The sequence below is a fragment of the Eubalaena glacialis genome, chromosome 2 (genome assembly GCF_028564815.1).
Source record: "Eubalaena glacialis isolate mEubGla1 chromosome 2, mEubGla1.1.hap2.+ XY, whole genome shotgun sequence".
NCBI classification, from domain to species: domain Eukaryota; kingdom Metazoa; phylum Chordata; class Mammalia; order Artiodactyla; family Balaenidae; genus Eubalaena; species Eubalaena glacialis.
This window is the reverse complement of record NC_083717.1, coordinates 167046815-167060312: the sequence shown is the minus strand read 5'-3', so window position 1 is coordinate 167060312 and position 13498 is coordinate 167046815. Positions and strand designations below refer to the sequence as shown.

Here is a 13498-nt window from a genome sequence, read left to right as displayed (position 1 = left end):
AGAAGGTGACTTAGGAAAGAACCAATGATACCAAATAGCAAAAACTTTCAATATAACATAAGCAAGACTGAGACAATGGGTCGCAATGATGAATACAAGGAAAGGTCCTGGAAGAAACATTAACATGCATGCCCAGAGCCTTCTGATCCTGGATATCCTCAGAAATATTACAGAAAAATTGAGACCATTCAATATAGGATGCAGAGTCATTTGAATGCTGTAACAGCGGACTGTGGTCTACAGGCTATAATGAAAGGAAAAGTGAAAGATACTATAACACCAAAGCCAGAATATACAGGCTTTGGCAAAAGCTTATGCATATGAAACGAGCTCATGAGGAAGTCATCTACTTCCACGACACAAGGCCAATAAAATATCCTAAGATTCTAGAAGCCCAACTGGTTTTCATTCTGTTTTCCGCGTCAAAGCCAAAAAAACAGAGTAAGGGGTGCTTAGAATCAATCTAAAAGCCCCTTTGATTTACCTGATGGTTCTCACTCAACAAGCAAGTGGACACATTCTCATATGCCCAGTTGGTTCAGCCTGGTATCTCCGAGACAACTGGCCCTAGCAAAATGAATGATAATTATTTCTAACGATTTTGTCTCTATCTTTTTTGCTCAAGGACTACTTTGTCCCAGGATGTTATTTTCTTTATAAAATAAAAGCAGCATCTTCATCGCAAGTGAGGCAAGAACAGGAGGAGCCGATCTCATTAATTAGGGCATGTGTATCAAGGAAACTAGAGCTCAGAGTCCCAGCTGTGAATGACCAATCTCCCAATTCAGCAGACCCTAATACTCAGGTTCCTTTCAAACCTGGACTCATGCTTAGCTTAAGGTAAGATATTCTAATCAAAGTCTCCAGGAAAGGGAAATTGGAGAATTTTTTCAGATCCTCTGAAATAGATTCCCAATCATTCTCCACATTAATCTCCACAGAAACAAAGTAAGGGCAAGAGATAGTTTTACCTCCTGTGGATTTACAGCAGTTAAGACAGACACCTCATATGACTGCCTCCCTGACTGCATGGTCACCAAATGATGCGTCACATCAGGCACTGAAGACAGAGGACGTGGGGATCCTTCAGCAAGCACCTCTGAAACAGCAGAAAAATGTTTCAATGCAAAGTGAATCCACAGATCTACCTACCTACTTTCATTATCAAATCTCTCATTAAGAACTCTTAAAACTGTTCCCTGAAAAACTGAATCCCACATTCCTGTGTTTCTTCCAAATTAATTCCTGCCTGATAATCACTATCAGTGAATTTGGAAAGTATTACAAAAGGGGGATGGGAAGAAAAGGCAAGAAATCTTGATATAACAGCTGACCATTTTTCAGTATGCCAATTTAGAGTACTATGGCTTTAGCACTATTAACTGGATTAAAATTGCTTATGAATCAGGGAACCAGAGCCAACCCTTAAAGCAGTCACCAGTGATGGAAATAGTGCAATACGTGCTAGTCAAGAGCTTAAACCTGGCTCCAAAGTTCCTTCTCACTGTCTCTTCCTCCCTTGAGACTTTTCTCCTTAGTATCATTTATGAAACAGAAGAGGCTTATTGTGGAAGCACACTCTGGGCCTTGTAGGTTCCATATATAAGTTACACAAACATGGTCTTTATACCCAAAACTGACTGACTGCGATATGAGTAACGAAAACAAAGGATCTCAGACTTATTAAATGTTCATCAGCAGAATCACCACGAAGATCTTCTGGAAATTGCTTACACATAAACCACTTAGCTCTCAAATAAATTAAGAGTATCTCCTAGGGGCTTTCTAGCTTATATTGCTCTTCCAGGATACCACATAACTTAACGTTTGCTTATACACTATCTTCTTCTCACTCAATGTTGTTTCCCATATATAAGTTTTGACTTCTCAACTAGATTTTAAGGTCCCTGTCTTCTACTTTTCTTTCCCATGGTGCCAGGTACACAGTAGGCACTGAATAAATGCATGCTGACCTCACCTGTTAAGTTTTTCAGAGAAGAGGGCCTGGCCTGTGTAACTTGGGTGAAATTTCTATACCAGAGAGGAGCAACTGTTTCCTAGAGAGCCCTTTCTTTTCTCCAGAAGATATGGCTTTTGAAGGTATGGAGAAATTGCTTTAATTCTCCTCTGTAAAACCTGGTTATGTTCTGTTTAAATATTTTAAAAGTTAAGTTCTTCCATAACTGCAATAGGAAAGATAGAAATAGTTGGGCTAGGATGCTAGGATTATGGATAATTTTCTTCTTAAAACTTTTTCTCTTTATTCTTTTGCAACATTATCTTGTCAATGAAAAAACTTTTTAAAATATTCACTTATCTACTCCAGAGACAACACAAATGCTACTCAATCATACCATTTCTACTCACAAGAAATGAACTTAATTAAAACCTCCATTTTGGAGACAACCCCATTCCTTAGTCCCTAGTTGCAGCCCATTTTCCCCAAATAAAGGAGAGTTGAAAGTCTTACCATCATCAACTCCTAGGATAGAATTGGTATTTGGTAGGTTCAAGGACTCTCCACCAAGGCTGGGCTGAGAATTCATAGACACCAGGTTTTTACTGGTTACTGAAGCCTCTTCAAGCAAACTACTGCCCATTAGTGGCTCAGCTGCACAGAGAATAGGATGTGAGAGACATACAGCAGTCAAGGCTGTGCCTGGTCCCCATTTTCCTTCAGGAGAAGCTGGCTTTTTTTTTCAGAACTAAAAGTTAACCTGTATCTTGGATGCCACCTCCTCTATTTCACTTACTTTTGGGAAGCAAAAATAAACCTAGAAGGGAAGAGTTTGAGCCTCATGGATAAATACCCTTGCTTGTGATCAGCATCTGGATAACAAACATATAAAATGGGATGGGTGCATCCTTAGAAAGGAGTATTTAGAATAAAATAATTGATTAATGAAAGACATGGAAAGGAATAATAATAAAAACGTATTATGAAATTTAAGCTAGGGTAAAAAGGGAGTCATGACTGATAAGTAAAAAATGCTTAAACTCTTGTCATACAGAAATCTTCATCACAGTGACAATCAAATCAAACTCACTAGAGGAACTTTCAAAACTATAGACTCCGGGATTTTACTACCAAGTAATCTCATTTATCAGGTTGTTTTGTTTTGCTGGGGGAGAGGGGTGGACAAGCAATACACAATACATGTTTTAAAAGCTTGCAAACGATTTTACTGTACAGCTACATTTGGAAACCACTAGTCCATCAAATGAGACCAATCTCTCTACCCAAAATAGAATCAGAAAATTTCCACATCAGACAGGCCAGTTATTTGGCTTTTGGAACCCCCAAAATATAGCCCTCCACTATACCCTCTTCTCCTTACCAGTTTGTTCCTGCTCTTGACTCCCAGCTGCTCCCATCTGCAAGTGATGCTTTCTCATGTGCACATTCCTGCTCCCACTCTGAGAGAAGGTCTTCCCACAGACTTGACACTGATGTGGCTTCTCTCCTGAAACACAGACCAGGTTAAGACAGGGGAGCCAAAAAGACAGGGTACATTTCTGACAGCAAGAGAATGGACTCAAGCCCTAGATGGAGAAGCCCAGAGGATGTTAAACTAAACATCAAGAGGCTACTCCTTCTCCCATTCCGCACCTTCCCCCAGCCTCTCAACCTTCAGTACACAGGGGAAGGCTGGAAAGTACACCAGGAGGGCTTAGCACACTCACTGCTCCCAGCCTCCAGTACTCTCTAGACCCACTGTACTGCTGCTTCCACAAAACAACTTCTCTGGTATAAGATCATGGTAGACACACAGAATATTTACTTCCCTTTTCAGATACAGTCTTCCATGGACCTCAAGGACATGCACTAGCCTCAAGGATTCCAACCCTGGATTCATAATATACCTTTATCCCGTTTCCTGCCACAACTCTCAGTCTTCAATGTTCACACTGGTGGTTCTTCTACACAATGATCTGAACTGTCCCTTAGGTCCTCAAGTCTGAAACCCTCAACTTCTATCCCACCTACCCAGACAACCACACTTAGAGCGGGGTCAAAAACTTATGCCAAAGAACAAAAACAAAAACAAAAAAAACCCCTTATGCCTACAGGGAACTAGTAGATAGGAAAACTAAGTGAAATGACCAGAAAATTTCCAGAAGAGGCAGAATATATAGAGACTGAAAGCAGGTCAATGACTGCCTGGATCTGGGGGTGGGAGCAGGAACTAACAGCAAAGGGGCACAAAGGAACTTTTGGTGTGATGCAAGTGTTCTAAAACTGGATTGTGGTGGTGATTGTACAATCCTATATATTTTCTAAAAATCACTGATGTGTATACTTACAATGGGTGAACTTTAAGGTATGTGCATTATAGGTCCAAAAGCTGTTAAAAAATAACTATAATGGATTGAAATACAGTGAATATGTAGAAACACATGAATTCAAGATAATACTAATGAGAGAGAGAGAGAGAAAAAACGCAGTGAAAATGACACTACTAGAAGTAACCAGAGTACCAATTTCTTACTCTGAAAACTCACAGTTAAAAGAATTACACATTTATCCTGCCTTCCGTGTACAAATTACCAAATAGCCCTAGTTGATACAGACCCATTATACAGAAGAATTCCGGCTAACAAATGTGAATGAATAATAGAATTAGAAAAATAACATTTTACAGCCCTGCTGAAATAACGAATTCAGGCATCATTCAGAGATGAAACCATGAGGCTGCTAGGGAACATTACAATGTGGGGATCAGGGTGTTACCACCTGAACCAACTGATCAATTTTGACAACTAAGCTCTGTATGCCTCCTGATGTGATGCAAAATGAAACACAACCACCTATAACAAAACCTTGCCAAAATCTTTGAACCTTTGAAGCTTTTAGGAAATATAGGGGAACAAGTTAAATGACAGAAAAGGAGGCAAACCAACAAATCCAGAACGTGGGATGAGCTACAGGACCAACTGACTCTGTTGTGCAATAAGTCTATAGCATGAAAAACAAAAAGTACAGATAGATCTAGATTCAAGAAGACTTACTAGCCAAGTGCAACGAGTGGACCTTGTTGGATACTGATTTAAACAAAGCCACTTTAAAAGACATTTTTGAGACAATTGGAAAAAAATTAAACATGGAGTGAATCTCAGATAAAACCAAGGAGTTATTGTTAATTTTGATAGATATGATAACAGCATTATTGTTATGTAAAAAAGTATTTTTCTCTTTTATGTATGTTTGACAAAATTTTACATAATAAAATAAAGAACAGTAAAATGAAAACACTCTACAAGCCAAGCAAAACACATCTGGAAGTCCACATCTAACCCACAGGCTATCAGTTTGCTATCTCTGCTTAGAATCTGTCATCATATTAAAAAACTGCTCTACCCCTAGGATCTCAGCTTTGAAATTCACATCCCTGACTGATTATACCTCTCCAACTCCCTTGCTCCCACTGAACTATTTTGCTGTCTTCATGATAAATAACTTCTAGTTCCTTCTCCCCACTCCTCCCATTCTGGCTTCCCTTTGCTTCCCATGGCTAGCCATTTGAACAATTACCAGATTCCATTTTAGAATCTCTCTCCACTTTGAGTTCACTTCTGCCTTGGCAAGTCTCTGCGCTGAATAACTCCGTGGACCATATCTGACATAACTTATAAAGTACCCAGTGTAGTGCCAAATAAATCTGTTGATTCCCTCAGAACAAGGTCTCAATTAGAAAGCAGTTCAATGGCTCAGCTGAAAATAATAATAATTAGATATTTTCTCCTTGATTATATGACCCTTTGAATGCAAGCATCAAGGGCCTTGATTTCTGATTTTGTCAGGATAGGGAGGAAACTTTATGGTGAACAGTTTGTTTCTCTTTAGATTTCTTTATACCACTACCCTAACCTTTTACCCTTTTGGCTCTCCATCTTCCCTGAAATCTATGAATGGCACAGGTTCTAGTACCTGAGTGAACCACCAAATGTTTTCGAAGACTAGAATACTCAGCAAAGGAACGGCCACATCCTTGGGCTTCACAAAGGAAAGGCTTCTCTCCTAGAGACAGAAAATAAGGTAAAGACTCAGTCTTCTGATGAACTATTATCCTCTTTTCCCATCAATCTTTTCCTGTTTCCAACGACTTACTCTGATTTCCTGAATTCATGCTATATAATTTCAACCGGACTATCCAGCAGGTGTCACCTCTCAGTGATCTCCTAGTACACAGCCCTGCAGACAGTCCTGCCCTTTTCTTTAGAGTAGCTGCCTCTGAGCATAATACTTCCTTCTCCCTCCTCACGGGCTGAGCCCCAGCTGCACTGGGCTACCTTCTTTGGTGATCCCATCCCTTCTGAGGATATCAGGAAAACAGTGTATACGCTCTCAGGATTTTTACCTTACATCAATTCTCTTTAAGGTTGAGTTCCATTTAAGAGTACAGATTTTTAAAGGTTATAAAATAGGTATTACATAATCCCATCTTATAAAAGCAAACAAATAAAAACAGCTGTTTAGTGAGAGGTACACAGAAAAATCTCACAATATGTTAACAGTAGTTATATCCTGATAGTGGTATTATGATTTATTTTCTTCTTGTGCTTTTCCGTAATTTTCATTTTCTACAGTATTACTTTGTTATTTTAAAAATCAAAGATGCATGGTGAAAACTGAATGAGGTCTGTAGACTAACTGACAGTACTGTTGACTTTCTGGTTTTGATATTGTACTATGGCTACATAAGATGTCACTTCTGAGTGGAAGCTGGGTGAAGCACATACAGAACTCTTTGTACGCTTTGTGACTTCTCATGAGTCTATAATTGTTTCAAAATAAAAAGTGAAAAAAATCAGAGATGCAGTCCGTATCTCCCAAGGGTCACAACCTAGTGAGAGATAAACATATTCATAAATGACTTTAATTCTGGTATAAAAAAGTGCTATATGCAATTATAAAGGGGAGGAATTCTTACTGTGGTAACTTCTCTTTTTAAAGAAGCTGAATTTAAGCTGCTCTTTAAAGATGACAAGGATGAAAGGAAATTTCAGGCATAAGGACTAGTATGAGCACAGCCTTGAAACTGAGAGCGCCCAAAGCACGTTTAGAAAACGACAAGTGTGAAATAAGTATATATATTGGTCTTTGCCCCAGTTTCCTGACACACAGCTTTAAAACCCTTGTACACAGGGGTGCTAGGAGAATTTTTTGTTCTAACATTTAATCTTGGATCCTAGCTCCCGATGCAGAGCTCCTGAACCCCTTGTAATTTTTTAAGTGACATGAGCACTAGGACAATCTGTTGTTCTAATATTTGGTCTTTGACAGTGATTCCTGACACAGAGTTCCTAACCCCTTAGAATTTACTGGGTGACAGCAGTGTCTCTTCTAATGAGGTGACTCTTGGTGGGCTCCTGGATGGGGGCGAGTCACCAGAAAGACCAAGCCATGATTAGAAGCTTGAGATTTTCAGCCCTACCCCCATTTTCCAGAGAGGAGAGAGGGCCTGGAAATGGATTAATCATCAATCATGCCTACGTGATGAAACCTCCATAAAAATTCCAAAAGTACAGGGTTCAGAGAGCCTCTGGGCTGGTGAACATGTCCATGTGCCAAGAGAGTGGCATACCCCAACTCCACAGGGACAGAAGCTCCCGTGCTTGGGACTGTTCCAGACTTCACCCTGTGTATCTCTTTGTCTGGCTGCTCACCTGTATCCTTTATCATATCCTTTATTACATAATAAACTGGTAAACGTGTTTCCCTGAGTTCTGTGAGCTGTTCTAGCAAATAATTGAATCTGGGGCGGGGTCATGGGAACTCCAATTGGTAGCCAAGTCAGACAGAGGTTGTGAGTAACCTGGGGACTTGCTACTTGCAATAGACATCTGAAGTAGGTGGCAGTCTTGTGGGGCTGAGCCCTTAACCTGTGGGATCTGACGCTGTTTCCAGATAGTGTCAGAATTCAGTTAAATTATAGACACCCACCTGGTGTCACAGAGACTTGCTTGGTGTGGGAAAACACATTTGGTGTCAGAACTGTTATGAGTGTGACAGTGTGAGAGAGTAAAGGAGAAAAACAGAAACTCAGCAAGTAAGGCTGGCATGCTGACAATACAGGAGCTGGGCCCTGAAGGAGGGAGGAGCACAGCTCTAGATGATACTGTTCTTTCAGACTGTACCACACAGTTTAATGTTTGTGATTTTCCAGTGGTCTGTAACTTTTTGGAAAGCGTATCTGTATACTCACACTAACCCCAGAATGCCAGGCACTCCAAAAGTCACCAAATGAATGAATAATATATTCATACATATGATAGAATAAACATCAGGAAAACAGAAAATTGCAGTTAATAGATAAGGTTAAATGTTTAACAAGATGAACTCAAGAACCTCAGAAAAAGATTTCAAAAAAGATTCATCAGAATCTAGTGGCAGGAATCTCATCAAGCTGCCTTAAGTTAGATGGCCTTCCTATTTGGAAACTGAGAGGATGGTGATTTTGCTGCGATAAAGAAGAGGAGTCAAGAGGCAATGCTACATAATGGTTGAGCATGAGCCAGTTAGCCCTGAGTTCAAGTCTTGGCACTACCACTTACCAGTATGGGGAAGATATTTAAAACCTATGAGAATCAGTTTTTTATCTATAAAATTAACATAATACAACCTCAAAAGATTATTTTGAGGATTAGATGAAATGATACAAGTTAAATATGTTTAAGCATAGTGCCTGGCACACAGTAAGTCCTCATAGTAAGCCATTAAAATTGGCAGCTTTAATTACTACCGTTACTACTAATAAAGATCTGAGGTCAATTTTGACATTTGAGATAAAATGAGTTGTCAGCACTTGAATAAAATCCTTGCAAGAGCTTTGGAGTCAGATCAGAATTCAAATGCCAGTTCTACCATTTCCTAGCTGCATAATGTTGGGCAAGTTACTTAACCCTCTAACCTTCTGTTTCTCCATCAATAACCTCAGTATCTAAAGCATAAAGGTACCTTGAAGATTAAATGAGATAATGTATATGTGCTTGATACATATTAAATTGCCTTAATAAATGCTTTTTATTATTTTTTTTTTAATTTATTTATTTTTGGCTGCGTTGGGTCTTTGTTGCTGCACGCGGGCTTTCTCTAGTTGCGGCGAGCAGGGGCTACTCTTCATTGTGGTGCGCGGGCTTCTCATTGCGGTGGCTTCTCTTGTTCTGGAGCACGGGCTCTAGGCGTGTAGGCTTCAGTAGTTGTGGCTCACGGGCTCTAGAGCGAAGGCTCAGTAGTTGTGGTGCACGGGCTTAGTTGCTCCGCGGCATGTGGGATCCTCCCGGACCAGGGCTCGAACCCGTGTCCCCTACATTGGCAGGTAGATTCTCAACCACTGCACCACCAGGGAAGTCCTAACTTTTATTATTATATTAATTATTGAGATTCAGATCTGTGAGACATCCAGGAAGAAATGATTAAATTGAAGCCTGAGACTGCAATGAGACAGCACATCGAGTAAAATGGGAGAAACCCAAAATTCTGAAATTGGTCAACAATTAGATTAACAAGGCAGAGCTAGCAAGAGTCAGAATGAAGAGAGAAAATCAGGTCACACTCTGAATAAAAGAAAGCATTTTAAAATATGTTCACTTTTATCAAATGCTACAAAGATGACAAGTGGCACAAGGATGAAGAGGTTACTGAATTTAATAAGGCACAGTGAATTCTACTACTTTCCTTAACTATTCAGCTAGATGTTTTTCCTGTTCTTTTATTCAAACTGCTTTCTTGGAGCAAGAATACTCTTTCAAGAAAGAGCTGAGGGGCTTCCCTGGTGGCACAGTGGTTGAGAATCCGCCTGCCAAGGCAGGGGACAAAGGTTCAAGCCCTGTTCTGGGAAGATCCCACATGCTGAGGAGCAACTGAGCCCGCGTGCCACAACTACTGAAGCCCACGCACCTAGAGCCCATGCTCTGCAACAAGAGAAGCCACCGCAATGAGAAGCCCGTGCACCACAACTAAGAGTATCCCCCGCACGCCGCAACTAAAGAAAGCCCAAGTGCAGCAACAAAGACCCAACACGGCCAAAAATTAAATAAATAAATAAATAGAAAGAAAGAGCTGAGAACAGAGCTATTCTGCCCTAAAATATATCCAGTGGTAATGTCAATCTAGAGGGAATCATAGGGACATGCGTAGAACAAAGGTGGCTTCAGCTTGGGTTTCACTTTTTAAATGCCATTTATTTGTACCTGCTGTCATTTTAGCAATGCAAGGATAAACAAGGAAGAGAAAGAGAGTGGGAAGAATAGTTACACATCCTACGGTAGTAGTCTGGGTTCAGTGATTAAGCTATGGCAAGAGACTTAGCACAGCTGGGCCAAGTGGCTTGGAAAGTCACCCTTAAGCTTTTAGATTAAGAAATCAGGATATCTTTCTTTTGCTCCGTTGATATTAACATGCTGTTTGACTCAGGACAAGTCACTTCTCCATTCTGTTTCTCAGGTTGTGAGGCTCTAACAAGAAAGTAAACTCAAAGTCAGGGATTAATCTTAGCTTTTGTATTTCCCCTCACCTTACCCCCCATTTAGTGCCTAGAACAGAATCTGTGTGGTTTGTGTAACTCAATAAATGGTAATGACCAAAACTACAACTGTGTTAAGTTCGAAGATATTTGGAAAGGCTCATTTCTGTCCATATATGATCATATCATTGTTATCAGTGACGGTCTTATATCCCTTCCTACTTAAGGCTACCAGAGACAGAAATCAAACTGTCCATTCTCACACAGAGGTGACAATAAATGTTATTGAAAGAACTGAAAAGTGCCATGAGGCATTTGAAAAAAAGAAATTTCATCCTCAGAGTTCTAGCAACAACCCCAACCTTCGTCTCCTAAGGACAGCCAGCAGGCCCCGAGCCAAGCAGTAGACGGCCTGCGGGAATGCTGGGGTGGCACACACCTGTGTGGATGCGCAGGTGGTTCTTCAGGTTTCCAGCTGTAGTGAACTGCTTACCACAGTTAGACTCGGGGCACATAAAGGGCTTCTCCCCATTGTGGGTCCTCATGTGCACCTTCAGCCTCTGCAGTACATAGAAGCTTTTCCCACAACCTGCTGCAGGGCAGATAAAGGAGCGGTCGTTTCTGGGGGGAAAAAAAAAATCACATATGCAACAATGCCTAAAAATGCTCTTTGCTAGAGAGAACAAGTCAAAGCTCCTACTGACTCTCAAGGCAGACAGTAAATCCCAAATCTAGATGTATCAGAATCACCTGAAGTTTGTTAAAGCTACAGATGCCCTACTTCTTGAAATACTGATTTCACAGGTTTAGAGTGGGCTTAAGCTTATGTATAATTTTTGAGTTCTCCAAGACATTATGTTTTATGATGAGATTTGAGAACTCTTGCTCTAAGATATTTAGGTGCCAAATGTTTTATTAAATATTTGTGAAGAACAAGGTAAATGAGACAATGCAAATGTTTCTATTAAAGAACAAAAGACATCTTAACCACAAGTCAGCTGGAGCCCCTGCTTTCCTTTAATCTGTCAAGTGGGGGGACTTCTGTCAAGTTCCTTCAGAAGCATCAACTTTCTTAAGCTCCAAGTATGGAATCTCAGGTTTGCTCACCGATGAGTTTTGAGGTGGTACTTAAAGTGAGCTGGCCACACAAACGTCCGGTCACAGCCTTCAACTGTACACTTGAGCTTCTTCTCCATTTGAGGAAGGGGCCCAGAATCTTTCGGTTGCCCATCACCAGAACCAAGGTGGACATTTTCTCCTGTAACAGAGTCACATATTTGTAATCTAGGGAAGGATTCCACTCAGATACTTTGGTTCAAACAATAAAGCCACTCCTAGTGATCATTAATCACATATCGATCTTCATCTTCCCCAGCTCTCTTTGCATTCATTTAACAGAAGTGAGAGGGCTCTATATCCCCATCCCCTTACTTAATCCACAGAACTACAAAAAGCCACAAGACTAGGCCTCTTTGGCAAATGTAAGAAATATCCAAAATGGTTTCATATCAAAAAGCAGAGTTCAACCTATTTTGCATTACAGATTGGTAAGGAAGCAGGTATGTCAGCACCAGGAGCGGGGTCCTACAGAAGAGGACTTAAAGCTCTAGGTAATAAAAACTTGTATTTTAAGGAGAAGCAGCCAGTCTGGCTTAGTTGTGAACTTACAGTAGTAATTTCTTTTGTAGATGGCCATTCTTAGATTTCTATCTTCTGAAGTCAATTTGGCTGTTTCTATCATTCTAGAGAATAAGAATCACCTTCTAATTTCCTGTACCACCCCTCCTTAGTTACAAAATATCTAAGAATGCAAAAACTCAGCTCATTTTCAAATTTCTTACCACATTTCTAAAAGTTAGAGATAATACCTGCTCAAGTTTTTTGTTCAATAGAATAAAAGGAGGGGAGGAGAGGAGCATATGGTGCAGTGACTTCCTTAAATTTAAACGAAATCAGTTAACTGAATCTTTAAATAAATTCCGGATTAGCAGGTGGTGCACCCTTTCTTTCATTTTCTTCAATTCATAGTTGGACATCAATAGAGAAAACCATTCACAACCACTTAATTCTGTTATAAACATATGGAGTTTATCTTTCCACTACATATACCTTAGGAATAAGATTCATATTTCCAAATATCCCTCTCAAAAGCCAAGAGTAGGATAATATGTTATACCTATCACACTCCCGGGAACCTGACAGTTGGTCAAAGGCAGTTTCTGTCCCATCTATTAACCTTACTTTCTTCCTGCCCTACATTCTCCTTGCTGTACTTCACCAAACGCTAATCATAAAACTAATTGCTCCAAGGTCAGAGCGGAACCTAAGATGCCTTTTGCTAGTTAATATTAATTAACTTGTTCTTTTTAAATATTGTCCCACATAGTTTGTTTGTTTAATTGAAACATGGGTAAATTTTAAACAGCACAGAAGTGCATATACTGTAAGGAAAATTTCCCACTAACTCAAGAGCTCCAGCTAATTAATTTCTAATGAAAGGTCTGTAGAAACCCATGCTAATCCAGAGATTTAAACCAGTGACAGGACTTCCCTGGTGGCGAAGTGGTTAAGAATACGCCTGCCAATGTGGGGGACACGGGTTCGAGCCCTGGTCTGGGAAGATCCCACATGCCACAGAACAACTAAGCCCGTGTGCCACAACTACTGAGCCTGCGCTCTAGGACCCACATGCCGCAACTACTGAGCCCACGTGCTGCAACTACTGAAGCCCGTGCGCCTAGAGCCCATGCTATGCAACAAGAGAAGCCACCGCAATAAGAAGCCCGCGCACTGCAACGAAGAGTAGCCCCCGCTCGCCGCAACTAGAGAAAGCCTGCGCGCAGCAACCAAGACCCAAAGCAGCCAAAAAATAAATGAAATTAAAAAAAAAAAAAAAGTATAAACTGATGACAGTTGGGGCTTCATGCATTCAATTCTGTAGATATCAATACAATGAGAACATTGATATAATCATATAACGGGGGGAAAAAAATCCTTCAGAAAACAGTGAGCTGTCTTGTATTTTGAGTCAT

The 13498-nt window shown here is 40.3% G+C and overlaps 1 protein-coding gene across 3 annotated transcripts in view; it reads right to left on the bottom strand.

Annotated features, from left to right (window-relative positions):
- ZNF410 (zinc finger protein 410) overlaps positions 1–13498 on the bottom strand; it is a 39391-nt gene that overhangs the window by 5019 nt on the left and 20874 nt on the right. For 2 of the 3 annotated variants that reach the window (XM_061181027.1, XM_061181028.1), the window contains exons 6-11: positions 11574–11724; positions 10906–11087; positions 5930–6019; positions 3339–3464; positions 2471–2611; positions 972–1099 (exon numbers count right to left, since the gene is read on the bottom strand). In XM_061181027.1, coding sequence (XP_061037010.1) covers positions 972–1099; positions 2471–2611; positions 3339–3464; positions 5930–6019; positions 10906–11087; positions 11574–11724 — 818 coding nt within the window. The remainder of the gene's footprint in view (positions 1–971; positions 1100–2470; positions 2612–3338; positions 3465–5929; positions 6020–10905; positions 11088–11573; positions 11725–13498) is intronic. The other variant, XM_061181029.1, reaches the window with a different exon arrangement.